Consider the following 14,821-nt stretch of genomic DNA (forward strand, 5'->3'; position numbering starts at 1 on the left):
GCTCTGTCAGTGTGAAGTGACGCTTTTCCTGGCAGTAATGGCGGCGCCGGTACGGAGGTTGGTCGGCGGCGCATATTCTTATGGACTGCTTGTGTTTCGGTGCCCGAACTTTTTAGTTTCTCGCGGTTTAGTATCTTCGACTAAAGGAGTGGTGTCGCCATGGCGGCTGCACGGAGCCGTGTGCTTGAAAAGGCCGACGGTAGTTTCGCAGCTAAAGAGTCCCCAGCAGCAGGAAGTGGAAGACATGCTGCAGCAGGTAGGGTGACCTAGGAGGCGGATACTTATGTATTTAGCAGTAGGAGTAAAGGCACGAATGGATGTAGAACTAACACAGCAGGTATCTGAAGGGTTTGCTACAACTGGTCTGCACACAACTTAATGGGAATTACTGGGTTTGTAATGTCTGCTGCATAGAGTAAACAGCCCACCCCCACTACTACCTAGTATATGCATAATATGAATATGTAGGTATACAGGTATTGGACCCATTACCCAGAATGCTCAGGACCTGGGCTTTTCCGGATAAGGGGTCTTAACATAGTTTGGATCTCCACACCTTAAGTCTACTGAAAGATTATTTTAAACATTAAATAAACCCAATAGAATTGTTTTGCCTCCAATAAGGATTAATTATATCTTAGTTGGGATCAAGTACAAGGCACGGTTTTATTATTACAGAGAAAAAGGAAATCATTTTTAAAAATTAGAATTATTTGCTTATAATGGAGTTTATGGGAGATAGCCTTCCCGTAATTCGCAACTTTATGGATAATGGGTTTCCGGATAATGGATCCCGTACCTGTACTGCAGCGGAATTAAGGATGGCATAATTGTTCGTTTGTACCTAAGGACCCTACTCTGTGGCGTGATGTTAGTCCAGATGTACCCAATTGGTCACTTTTTTTTCAAACAAAATCAGCATCAATGACCCTTAAAATATTAGATCATCTATAAGAAGTGCATGCTGCTGTATTGTGCTTCATTTAATGTATTTACTTAGGGCACAGTTGAAATATTTAGTTTAACTCGCCGGCTTTTTGTTTAGCAGCTTTCCAGTTTGGTATGTGAAAAGTGTGAGGTTGCTAGTGTTCCTAAGTACCCTAACAACCAGACAGTGGTTTAAATGAGAGACGTGAATATGAATGAGAGAGGGGCTGAATACAAAGATAAGTAATAAAAAGTCCAATAAGAATACTATTTTTGCCTCAAAGAGCAATAGTTTTTTGGCTGCCTGGGTCAGTGCCCCCATTTGAAAGCTGAAAAGAGTCAGAAGAGCAAATTGATCAAAAACTATAAAATTATGAAGATGAATTGCAGAGTTACTAAGAATTGGCCATTCTATACCATACCAAAAGTTAACTTAAAGGTGAACCACCAATGTAGGCCTGTTTTGCACCCTTCTTTGCCAGTTTTCATCTTATTCTTTTGTCTTTCTCCCTTTAGTTTTTAGCTACTTCTTCTTCCACCTTCTTCCTCTTTTTATGCTTGTTAAACTTTTCTCTTTTCATCCCAGTTAAATCTGGTTACCTACAGAAACTGCTGCAGAAATGCCATCCCCAGAACATGATCTCCTGAAATGGCATTTTTGTCAAATTAGCTGTATTTGTGGAGCCCTGACATGGAGCACCAGAATTGCTGTTGCTTTCACAGGGAATGACATGCAGCAGTTAGACTTTTTAGTGTCCCATAAAGCGCAAAGGTATAATGCAGTCATTAAGTATTTGTAAAATATCATGATACTTAATACTTTATGTATAGATGGAGTTGGAGAGCAGCTTGTATTCAGACCATGAGATCCGACTTATGGAGGATACAGCACGTCTTCGCAGAAAGCAGTCCGATCATTATGATTCAGATGAAGAAGATGATAAAGAAATTGTATTAGCTCAAGATCTTGAGGATATGTGGGAACAAAAAAGCAGGCAGTTTAGACTTGCACCACGAATAACAGGTACTTTTAGATGGCAAAACACTTTCCACATTTACTACTGGCATAATAAAGACATTACATTTTTTTGTATCCAAATCAGCTAATTGTATATGGTATTACTACAGATATGGTCTATTTTTACCAGAATTGCCAAAAAACTTGAACATGCTACCTAAAGCAACACAGTATACAGTGATATGTCTTACATAAATAAGAATTACACATCTGTGCTAGTATATAAAATAATCAGCTATTTTATAGTTTAAAAGATATGTAACTTTTTCTTTTAAAAGAGACAAATTAGAATTGTGAAGCTCTGAAGTGTTTTAAGAATGTGTCTTGTCCCATTTGCATAGGATGTTCAGGCTATGTATTTTCTTATGTATATGTATTTCTCTTGACTTACTTATAGAAGCAGATAAAAAGAATGACAAGTCTACCATAAACAGGAAATTAGCGAATAATCTTGTGCTGTTGGTAAAAGAGAAGATTGGCAAGGAAGAAATCTGGATGTTTCCACAGATGGAATGGCAGTTTGGGGAGACAATGAGAAAAACAGCTGAGAGGGCTTTGACTTCTCTATCAGGTATTGCTTATTTTATGTATCCTTTCTTAGGTCTGTATGGCTTACCCAAATTTTCATCACTACAGCTGCTGCTTCTTATGGAAACCTATTTGCGGGTGGGTATTACTAGCTGTAGGTTTATCTTAAAGGAAACTAAAATTTCCTAGCACAGTAACCAAAGCTCCCCTTCAACAGCATCAAACTCAATGCCTAACAGTCAAAGGTTTTCCCCTACCTGCTGGTGAAGGGATTGACAACATTGCTTTCGGCCTAAGGTTCCATGCTGGTGATTGCTGACCAGGAGCATACACACTGGAAGCCTCCCCTGTAAAAATAGTTGACATATGATGGCAATTTGCTGCCAAACTGTCTTGAAGCAAACGTATTATTAGGTGGCTATGTTATTTTAGAAAATTTACATTAAGAATAATTTCCATTTCAAGAATACAAAAAATAGATGACAAATTCTGTAATAAAATCTTCATACATTGACTTTAATTGCATTTATTTGTTTTGCAACCAGTGTTTTTAGCATATATTCTTTCAAAACAAATAGGATATTGCAAATTGGTCTGAAATGTGTACATTTATTTATTTTTTTACAGATAATCATATTCCAGCCCATTTTCTTGGAAATGCTCCATGTGGCTTTTACAAGTACAAATTCCCCAAGCTTTTGAGAGCAGAGGATGTGGTGGGAGCCAAAGTGTTTTTCTTCAAAGCTTTGCTTAAAAGTGGTGACTTTACCTTCAACAAGAAACAAGGAGAGTATGTCTGGGTTGCTAAGGAAGAGCTCAAGGACTATTTAAAACCAGCATATCTCTCACAAGTGAACAGATTTGTGATAGAACTGTGACAATTCTGTAAATATAGTTAATAAATGTTTGAATTCTGTTTGCCTCCTTTGGACTTATAATTTTGCATTGGTTGCCTCGTAGAGTCTGCACAGTTAGCAATCTAGAGTTTCTTATCTAAAGTGTTACAAAGATAAACCTTGTTAGTTGTCTATAGAATATGGACATTTGGTATATGCTTTAGCACCAAAATACAACATAGTAAAATGGTGCAAATGTGACTTAAGTAGAATCCCTCATGAAATTGCTGTTTACCATATTTAAGATTCCAATACTGTTCAATGTCATCTTTATAGACACATGGAGGCAGATTTATTAAAAATTTAATTTTTATTTATTTTTTTTTAATTCGAATAAACTCATTTCCACTGACATTTAACAAAAAATTGTAACTAAAAAAGATGTGGAAAAGCTGACAGAACTTCAATTTGTTTTACATGGCGCACGATAACTGCATCGTTTTCATATTGTCGCACAAAGGCAGCATCAAAAATCCGAAAAACTCTAAAGTTTCGTAGCAAAGAAAGGTCTTCCAGGGAAAGGGACCTCTGCCATTGCCATCTACATCTAAGTCTCATCTGTACTCTGTATAACTCAGCCTGTATAATCTTCTCAGGTGTAAAAGCAAATGCCAGTCCTTCTGCTATACCTATATTGTAACAGATTTGCTTCTCTTAGAACGAGACGTACACAAGTTCAGCCAGATACATGGCAATACCACATCCTGTAACTTGGCATAGCAATGAGTTATGTTTTTAGCTTTCACCAGCCACAAATTATATTTTTATACAAAAATATTAATTTAATACAAAAATATTCATGCCCTAAACCCAAGAAACACCCTCTTGCCTACGTGGCCACTTCATCTATAATAGAAGGCTTTCTGCATGCTACTTGGGACATGCACAGCTGTATAGTGCATTAGATTGTGTTTATGATTACTTCAATCTTAGTAAGTAGACAGAAATTGATTCATGCCCAGTCTAACATGACCACACAACAGGTAGATGTATTAATGGGAAAATAAACCACAATGTAAAATTCCTGAAAGTTCTCTTCTGAGCCTTTTTTTAAAATGTATTTTCACTGCCGATATCATGATCTCCAGCCCTGCAGCTGCTATTACCAGCTGGCAGCCAGAGGGTTAAGTGACTGATGAAATAGGAATTTTGTTATGCTTTTTTGCACATTTCTCTTTAGAGAGAAGTACAGTGGTGCTTGAAAGTTTGTGAGCCCTTTAACATTTTCTATATTTTTATATGTCCTAAAAGTAGATGAAGAAAACCTAGTGAAACAAATGAAACAAAAATTATTATATTTAGTCATTTATTTATGGGAAAAAAAGATCCTTAGGATTATCTTATAATTTGAAGGTGAAAACAGAGTCTGATGTCACTGACAATCAGTGAGAGACCCTGTTTTATTTAGTTGCTCGTGATAGATCCCTGCCCATAAAGTTGGAAAAGGTTACAAGATTATCTCCAAAGAGTTCAGATGCCACCAATCAACAGTCAGACAGACAGTTTAAAAATGGAGGAAATTCAAGACCGCTGTTACACTACCCAGAAGTGGCTGACCATCAAAGAAAACTCCAACTACAATATTCTAATAGTCAAAGGTTACAAAGGAACCCAGGGTATTACATTACATTACATTACATTACATTAAATTAACATTTATTTATAAAGCGCCAACATATTCTGCAGCGCTGTACAATAAGTGGGTTACATACATTGGGCATACAGAGTAACATATAAAGCAATCAATAACCGATACAAGAGGTGAAGAGGGCCCTGCCCAAAAGAGCTTACAATCTACAAGAGTAACTTCTAAGTACCTGAAGGCCTGTCTTACATTGGTGGAAACTGGAAGAATGTTTTATGGATGGATGAATCCAAAATAGAACATTTTGGCTTCAATGAGGAGTGTTACATTTGGAGAAAGGAAAACACTGCATTCCTGCATAAGAACCTTATCCCATCTGGCAAACATGGTGGTGGGAGTGTCCAGGTTTGCGCTTGTTTTGCTGCATCTGGGCCTGGATGGCTTGCCATCATTGATCATCGTGAATTCTGAAGTATACCAGAAAATACTATACATCTGTCTGGGAACTGAATCTCAAGAGACAGTGGGTCATGCAGCAAGACAACAATCCTAAACACACAAGTCGTTCTACCAAAGAATGGTTAAAGGAGAATAAAGTGAATGTTCTGGAATGACCAAGTCAAAGTCCTGGCCTCAATCAAGTGTTTAATCCAATGTTGTGGAAAGGCCTAAAGTTAGCAGTTCATGTTCAGAAACCCACCAACATCCAAGAGCTGAAGCTGTTCTGTATGGAGGGGCTAAAATTTGATGTACAGCGTTTTAGTTATTGCTGGACTTGTTTAAAAATCAGATGATGTTTTAGGTCACATTCATATAAAAATATAGAACATTTTTAAGGGTTCACAAACTTTCTAGCACCACTATATGCAGAAAACTGTCCAGTAATTTACTGTTGACTTAGACATTTGCAGTGTAATCCTACTAATATAGAAGTACAAAAACTATAAAAATTATGAAGAAAAATCATTAAAATCCATTTTCCTAAAATAAAAACGCTGGTAAATGTAAATCTAAATGTTAGAAATGAAAAAGCATACTGTCCTGCTGTATAAATATACTGAGCAATGTGCACTGTTGGTGTTTGCCAGTGACAGGCTTAATAACCTTAAGGAAGGGGGCCCCCAGCCTATTTTATCCTTGAGCCACATTCAAATGTAAAAAAGTTGGAGAACAATTTAAGCATTCAAAAAGAACCTTGGGGTACCACAAATGGACTATAATTAACTTTTTTTTTAGCTAATATGTGGGCTTACAACCTACAACTAAACTTTGACATCATACCAGGAATTTAAAAATAAGTATCTGCTTTGGGGCCACTCGGAGCAACAACCAAGGGATTGGTGAGTAAGATGTTGCTCACATGCCACTGGTTGGGGATCACTGCTTTAAGGCATTGGCAGTACTAAAAGTTTTGTCCTCATAGTGATCACCCCCTGCAAAGTAAGAAATGGATATGGGGGCTGATTTCCAAACAGTACATATACTGGATGCAAATTACTATGTTTACCCCTGATTCAGCATTTTCCCACGGAATTTCATCATTGCTAAATTGTATCCATATCCATTGCAATTTGAGTGCAATGCACCTGTATAAGTGAAAATTAGTGTTCATTTTGGTAAATTGCACACATGTTGAGACAAACTCTTTTCCCCTTCATTTGTATTAGGTTTTATTAACAGCGGTAGTATTCAATTCACCTGTGTACAAGTGAGTTAGTGCTGACACAACCTGCTAAGGGAAGCCTGGATTTACCTCTAGTTTCACAGCAATTCTCTTGCTCATAATTCATCAGAGCAGTGCACATGGGTGCTCACCACAAGTTGCATATATGGGAGAATTGACATTATTGAACAGCATCAATATGTGCTTGATTTAGGGGGACATTAACGTTCACAATTTTTTAATGATTTGTCTTTTTTGTTCTAAAACTTGATTTTCTTGCCATTTATTATGTGCTGAAACCAGGCAAAGCACAATTATAAAAATATACAATCTAAAAGCTGTCAAAGTGTCCTAGGCAAATTGTAACAATCTTTTTTTAATTTGTGGTTTTAGAGGTTTCAGTCCACAAAGATTGGTAGGACAAATTTGTGGTTTTCGTGTTTGTTTTTTTTCTATTTTCATTTATTTGTGCTTTTTTTCAGTTCGGATCTTTAAATAAATGACTAGTCATTTGTGGATTTTGTGGAAATTAGTTTATTTGTGGTTTTAAAATATTTCTAGAACCACTAAAATCAGAATGTTGATTAATCTGCCCCTTAGTATCGATGTTGTAGCACTTTGCTTTTGCTATTGTGTTTCTAAATGGGCCCTATGGTGCTGGGGGAAAGCCTTCAGTATGGATCAGAAGGAGTGCACCTGGAAGTATGTGGAAAATGGGCGCATTACATCAATTTGCAACAAATGTATTTTTAATCGTTCACATCAGCTTTTAATAGGCACCATATATTTTATTAATACTTAATATAGTAACACTTCCTGCAGCCTGAATAAGAAGCCAGAATTCTTTCTTTTTTTATCAGCTGCAGCTGTGCTTTTACAACTGTATTGCACTCATCCTGCCGAGAACATATTGTGCCCTATCCTACTGCACCAGTCGGGTGAAATGTCACGTGTATGCGCTGCTTAGAATGTGTGCCGTGTATTTGATCTGGATGTAAATTAGAAGGGCACGTGGAATGAGAAATGCCTATCCAGCTAGACAAATTAAAAGTAATGTTCCTTCTGCAATATGCACTATTACACTCTGTATAAGAGGTTCAGATATTGGTTGAACACTACATAAAAAACAGTAAATTGTTACTCCCATGCCTGTACTGTATTTCTCTTTAATACCATCCATTTCCTTTTAAAGCTCATCTTGGGGATCTGGCAATTTTAACATGCATAAATAAAGCATACTGTGGGGTTAGTAGAGTAAGCTGTGCTTTACACATAAAGAGGCAACTTTGAAATTTTAATTTCACATAAATTGTACATTATTGTATATTCATGGTTTAAATAGGCACAGGTTTTTTTTTCACTTGTGGGTAAAGCTCCGACAGAAACCGTTTCAATAATGCATCAAATGTAATTGGTATTTAGCAGAAAAATCAGTTGTGCTCTATTCTTATATGGATTAAAATTAGAACTATTTACAGTCAATTCCCTAATACTTAGGGACAGATGGGGCGGGATATGTACTCAGTGGAGGAATGGACTGTAGCCACTCATTTCTATACCATTTTATGTGTAGCATGATGTAGTTCCATGGTACAAAGCTTGAAATTGTTTAAAGTGGATGGCCAGTAACACCAAAATGAAAAATGCTTTAAATATTTATACTATAGGCATGTACAGAGTCACTAGCATGTGGGTGGAAAAAAGTTATAGACTATATTTTATTCTACCCCATATTAGGATTCTAAGGAGCACAAAATTGGGTGTTCAAAGATAAATACTCACTGCTTAAGGGGAACTCTAATCAAAAGGTTCGACCTATAAGGGGGTCTTAAACTGAGAAAGCCTGGTTACCACTGGTCTATTATTCATGTAACCAGGTTTTTTGGAAGTGGGGTGTCCAAGATCCCAACTACCCCTAATAGATTATCTCAGACCTGGTCAGATTGGTCTTAAAGGAGAAGGAGAGGCTAAGTCACTTGGGGGTGCCAAAACTGCGTAACATATGTCCAATAAAGAATGTTGTTTCTTTTTAAAAAAACCACTGGCACCCAAGTTATTTGAAACATCTGCATTTTGGTGGGATACAGTGTGATTAACCCTTCCTTCAGTGGTAAAGAGAATACCCACGTGAGAGAGGAGCTGGGTGTAAAAAAAAGTGCCCTACCTGGAGTTAAATTAGAAGGAAAGGCTAAGTCACTTGGTGCCAAAATGTTAGGCACCCCCAAGTGACTTTAATCGCTTACCTTGTACCCCGGGCTGGTGCCCCTGTTCGGAGAAAACTGCACCAGCCCGGGGTACCTGCGAGCGTCTCCTCTTCCAGCTTGCGCATGCGCAGTAGAGTGAAAAGCTGAACTTTAACAAAGAAGTCTGCTTTTCATTTTGCTGCACATGCGCTGGCCCAGGGATTTTGCCAGCAGAAGAAACACGGAAGAAGAAAGCGCTCCGCTACAGGTACCCCGGGCTGGTGCGGTTTTCTCCGAAGAGGGGCACTAGCCCAGGGTAGAAGGTAAGCGATTAAAGTCACTTGGGGTTTCCTAACATTTTGGCACCCCCAAGTGACTTAGCCTTTCCTTCTCCTTTAACTCCAGGTAGGGCACTTTTTTTTACACCCAGCTCCTCCCTCAGGTGGGCATTCTCTTTACCACTGAAGGAAGGGTTAATCACACTGTATCCCACCAAAATTCAGATGTTTCAAATAACTTGGGTGCCAGTGGTTTTTTAAAAAGAAACAACATTCTTTATTGGACAGATGTTACGCAATTTCTCTTTGTGGGTGCTGATTCAGACATACAAGATCACAAATTAATAAATGCTTTCTCAGTTTAGTTGTTATTTAACTGGCCAAAGCCTTCTTGAATATACAGGTCCTTCTCAAAAAATTAGCATATTGTGATAAAGTTCATTATTTTCTGTAATGTACTGATAAACATTAGACTTTCATATATTTTAGATTCATTACACACAACTGAAGTAGTTCAAGCCTTTTATTGTTTTAATATTGATGATTGTGGCATACAGCTCATGAAAACCCAAAATTCCTATCTCAAAAAATTAGCATATCATGAAAAGGTTCTCTAAACGAGCTATTAACCTAATCATCTGAATCAACTAATTAACTCTAAACACCTGCAAAAGATTCCTGAGGCTTTTAGGGCTCTGGCACACGGGGGAGATTAGTCGCCCGCGATTAACTCCCTGTTCGCGGGCGACTAATCTCCCCCGTGTGCCAGAGCCCTTAAAAACTCCCAGCCTGGTTCATTACTCAAAACCGCAATCATGGGTAAGACTGGCGACCTGACTGCTGTCCAGAAGGCCATGATTGACACCCTCAAGCAAGAGGGTAAGACACAGAAAGAAATTTCTGAACGAATAGACTGTTTCCAGAGTGCTGTATCAAGGCACCTCAGTGGGAAGTCTGTGGGAAGGAAAAAGTGTGGCAGAAAACGCTGCGCAACGAGAAGAGGTGACCGGGCCCTGAGGAAGATTGTGGAGAAGGACTGATTCCAGACCTTGGGGGACCTGCGGAAGCAGTGGACTGAAATGGCGTGTGCAGGAAATGGGCTACAGGTGCCGCATTCCCCAGGTCAAGCCACTTTTGAACCAGAAACAGTGGCAGAAGCGCCTGACCTGGGCTACAGAGAAGCAGCACTGGACTGTTGCTCAAAGTACTTTTTTCGGATGAAAGCAAATTTTGCATGTCATTCGGAAATCAAGGTGCCAGAGTCTGGAGGAAGACTGGGGAGAGGGAAATGCCAAAATGGCTGCAGTCCAGTGTCAAGTACCCACAGTCAGTGATGGTCCGGGGTGCCATGTCAGCTGCTGGTGTTGGTCCACTGTGTTTTATCAAGGGCAGGGTCAATGCAGCTAGCTATCAGGAGATTTTGGAGCACTTCATGCTTCCATCTGCTGAAAAGCTTTATGGAGATGAAGATTTCATTTTTCAGCACGACCTGGCACCTGCTCACAGTGCCAAAACCACTGGTAAATGGTTTACTGACCATGGTATTACTGTGCTCAATTGGCCTGCCAACTCTCCTGACCTGAACCCCATAGAGAATCTGTGGGATATTGTGAAGAGAAAGTTGAGAGACACAAGACCCAACACTCTGGATGAGCTTAAGGCCGCTATTGAAGCATCCTGGGCCTCCATAACACCTGAGCAGTGCCACAGGCTGATTGCCTCCATGCCACGCCGCATTGAAGCAGTCATTTCAGCAAAAGGATTCCCGACCAAGTATTGAGTGCATAACTGAACATAATTATTTGAAGGTTGACTTTTTTTGTATTAAAAACACTTTTTTTTTATTGGTCGGATGAAATATGCGAATTTTTTGGAATTTTGGGTTTCCATGAGCTGTATGCCACAATCATCAATATTAAAACAATAAAAGGCTTGAACTACTTCAGTTGTGTGTAATGAATCTAAAATATATGAAAGTCTAATGTTTATCAGTACATTACAGAAAATAATAAACTTTATCACAATATGCTAATTTTTTGAGAAGGACCTGTATACCTGGATAAGATTGACAAAACTGTACCCCCCCAACCCCCCAACATTAATATGCAGCGAGGCCATGGGCAGTGCATGAGCACTTTAGTGTTTTTGCACTTCTGCAGTAGCTCCTTATAGTTTTGTTAACAAGAGACAATTTATACACACTGTTAATAGATTATAGTTAATAGATATATATTTGTTGCTATTCAGTTTAGTACACTTTGCCAAGTCCATTGCAGTCTAGCATATGCAATTTTATTTCTAGGGTTTTATATAAAAATTTTATGCCAGTTTTGCACTTCTCGACTTAAAGCTAAATTTACATTTTTAGAAATATGCGCTGCAACAAATTCCTTTTTTCTGTCTTTCTTATATAGTTACATAGTGAGTTAGGTTGAAAAAAGACATACATCCATCACATTCAACCATATTTCCTATATATCTATATATAACCTGCCTAACTTCTAGTTGATCCAGAGGAAGGCAAGAAACCCCATCTGAAGCCTCTCTAATTTGCCGCAGAGGGGAAAAAAATCCTTCCTGACTCCAAGATGGCAATTGTACCAGTCCCTGGATCAACTTGTACTAAGAGCTATCTCCCATAACCCTGTATTCCCTGTATCAGCCAGCACAACTGATACGGGGAGGGAATTTTCTATCCATGTGCAAACGACTTCACTAAGACCAATAGTTTAGAAAGCAGTCGTTTGTGGGGAAAGGTATCAAATGCTTTGGCAAAATCCAAATAGATTATATCTACTGCATCCCCACTGTCCAGCTTCTTACTTACCTCATCATAAAAAGCAATTAAATTGGTCTGACATGACCTGTCCTTCATAAAGCCATGCTGATTACTGCTCATAATGGCATTCTTCACTACATAATTTTGTATGTGATCCCTTAACAAGCCTTCAAATAACTTGCCCACCACGGATGTCAAACTTACAGGCCTATAATTGCCAGGCTGAGATCTTACTCTTTTTTTAAATATAGGAATGACATTAGCCTTCTCCCAATCCCAGGTGAAAGAGAGTCTGAGAATATCAGAAACAAGGGCCACTGTAATTCTGCCCCTAGCTCTCTCAGTACCCGAGGGTGTATTCCATCTGGGCTAGGTGCCTTGTTTACATTTATCTTGTGTAACCCTTTAAGCACCATATCCTGTGTCAACCACTGTGTAGTTGGAGCTGAGGCAACAGTGCCGCTATTGGGTGGGACTTGGCACTCTGGCTCCTCCACTTTATACACAGAAGAGAAGAACTGGTTTAGCACATCTGTCTTTTCTGTATCCGCTGTAACCATATTGTTACTATAACTCAATGGGGCCACACCCTCAACCTGCATCTTTTTACTATTAATATACTTTTTGGGGTTAGTTTTGGCCTCTGCCGCAGTGAGCTCCTCATTTTCTATCTTTGCCTTCCGGATTGCTGTTTTACAACACTTGTTATAGTGTTTATATTCATTAAACGCAGCTACTGTCCCCTCTGACTTATATTTCTTAAAAGCTTTCCTTTTTTTCCCTATTAACTTCTTTACCTCAGGTTTCACACTTTAAACTTCATAGCACAAAGCAAGCTGTGGCTTCTGTGATGGAGATCCTATTTGTCTGTGATGGAACCTATTTGTCCTCCATGCTCAAATGTCCATTTAAGCAGATGATAGATAAGGTATAGGATTAAATACATACAATAGGGCAATAGGGGTAATTGCCCTATTTGTCCAAAATATGAGTGGTGATTTCCTTTTGCAAAGGGATGGTGTGATCAACCAAAGCAGTTTGTCATGGATGGGTAGGTTGAGGGCAAGTACAATGGACCCCTCTGGATAAGCAGTCTCTTCCTTTATATCTACATATATATACTTTATAAAATTATAGACAAAGTATAGGATTAAATAAATATGATGGGGTGAGAGAGGTAAGTGCTTGATTTGGGGTAAAGGTTGAGGGTGGCTCTGATACTTATTTTATTAACAAGATACGTGTGTGTGTGTGTGTGTATATATATATATATATATGTATGTATGCAGTGTATATATAGTATATATATATAGAGAGAGAGACCAATACAGTTGGCATTTGATGTGCATTTGCAGTAAAAGCAGAACAGATCTGTATAGACATAAGAGCTCAATGCACAGGATTCCACTGTTTTAGTGGGTAATGATGACACCCTACTCCCACTGGCTGCTGAGTTGTAGATTTTTTTCTACAGGGATGCAGTTCCATAAATTGTCCATTCCATACAATATAACATACATTATCTTTTGGGACAGCACTCCTGCATGTAGTTTTGTTTCCGTAGCAACAGTGACGTTTTAAGTGGCACCACATCATTCTTCATTATGCTTGATAAAGAGTGGAGTGCCACTAAAAATCTGGCTGTTAAGCACTTATGTTGTTATGGAAAAATAAAGGCTCGGTGCTGTATGGAAGTGTTGTCTTAAAGGGTAATATTGCAAATAAAAAGGATTTTGACCCCCACCCCCATTCTCACTATCCTTAAAGGACAAGGTAAATGTAATTCATGGGGGAGGGGGGTGCCAGTCAGTTTTCTAGTTATTTTCCAGGGTTACTATACTGCATATTCAGGACTTTCTGGGAAATTCAAGATGGTCAGGCTCTGCTTAGAGGGAAAGTACTCCAAAACCAGTGTGTTTCTCATCGAAAAGAAGTGCCAACCCAGGGTTCAACTTAACATTTAAGTAAAATTTTCACTTTTACAAGTAAATAGAGAGCAGCTGCTTGTTTCATCGACTTGTATTACTGTACCCTAGCACAGTGTGCCTCTGGGGCTGAAAAAAGATTTTTCCACTGTGTAGCATATTATACTTACTGGGGCGTACCTAACAATCTGCTACCCCTCCATAAGCTACAGCCTGGGACCAGCAGAAAAGGTGGCAGTGCCCTATATGTTAATATATAAAGGATTATTAAAAATGTATTCATGGTATATAATGAGCATTTATGGAAGCAATATTCAAATGCACTGAATTGTTTTGGTTTTTACCACTTCTTAATTAGGATTTCTTTTTGTAGGCCAGAACCTGACTCATGGAATAGATACTGTATATACTCGAGTATAAGCCTAGTTTTTCAGCACCCAAAATGTGCTGAAAAAGTCACCCTCGGCTTATACTCGAGTCGGGTGCCATGGGTCCCTCCAGACTAGCACCCTCTCTCCTTTGTGTGCAAATTAGCCCCCCCCCGCAACCAGACCCTCCAGTGCCTGCTGTTTTTGTTGACCCTCTTCTCCGCTTACAGAGCTAGTTTACTGTTTTTCTTTGAAATAAATATTTAAAAACATATACCCCACAGATGCCTCATTTAATGTACTGTATATACTCGAGTATAAGCCTAGTTTTTCAGCACCCAAAATGTGCTGAAAAAGTCACCCTCGGCTTATACTCGAGTCGGGTGCCATGGGTCCCTCCAGACTAGCACCCTCTCTCCTTTGTGTGCAAATTAGCCCCCCCCCGCAACCAGACCCTCCAGTGCCTGCTGTTTTTGTTGACCCTCTTCTCCGCTTACAGAGCTAGTTTACTGTTTTTCTTTGAAATAAATATTTAAAAACATATACCCCACAGATGCCTCATTTAATGTAATTTTATTGGTATTTATTTTGATTATTGAAACTTAGCAGTAGCTGCTGCATTTCCCACCCTAGGCTTATACTTGAGTCAATACGTTTTTCCAGTTTTCTTA

At 38.8% G+C, this 14,821-nt stretch overlaps 1 protein-coding gene across 1 annotated transcript; it reads left to right on the forward strand.

Annotated features, from left to right (window-relative positions):
* The first annotated feature begins 21 nt into the window (after nucleotides 1-21).
* Nucleotides 22-3,718, forward strand: mrpl46 (mitochondrial ribosomal protein L46). The gene is given in 4 exon segments (NM_001103031.1): nucleotides 22-256; nucleotides 1,759-1,951; nucleotides 2,343-2,516; nucleotides 3,101-3,718. Coding segments are annotated over 4 exon segments (837 nt in total). The 5' UTR covers nucleotides 22-37; the 3' UTR covers nucleotides 3,352-3,718.
* The last annotated feature ends 11,103 nt before the right edge of the window (nucleotides 3,719-14,821 follow it).

This window comes from Xenopus tropicalis, chromosome 3, assembly GCF_000004195.4.
Source record: "Xenopus tropicalis strain Nigerian chromosome 3, UCB_Xtro_10.0, whole genome shotgun sequence".
NCBI lineage: Eukaryota > Metazoa > Chordata > Amphibia > Anura > Pipidae > Xenopus > Xenopus tropicalis.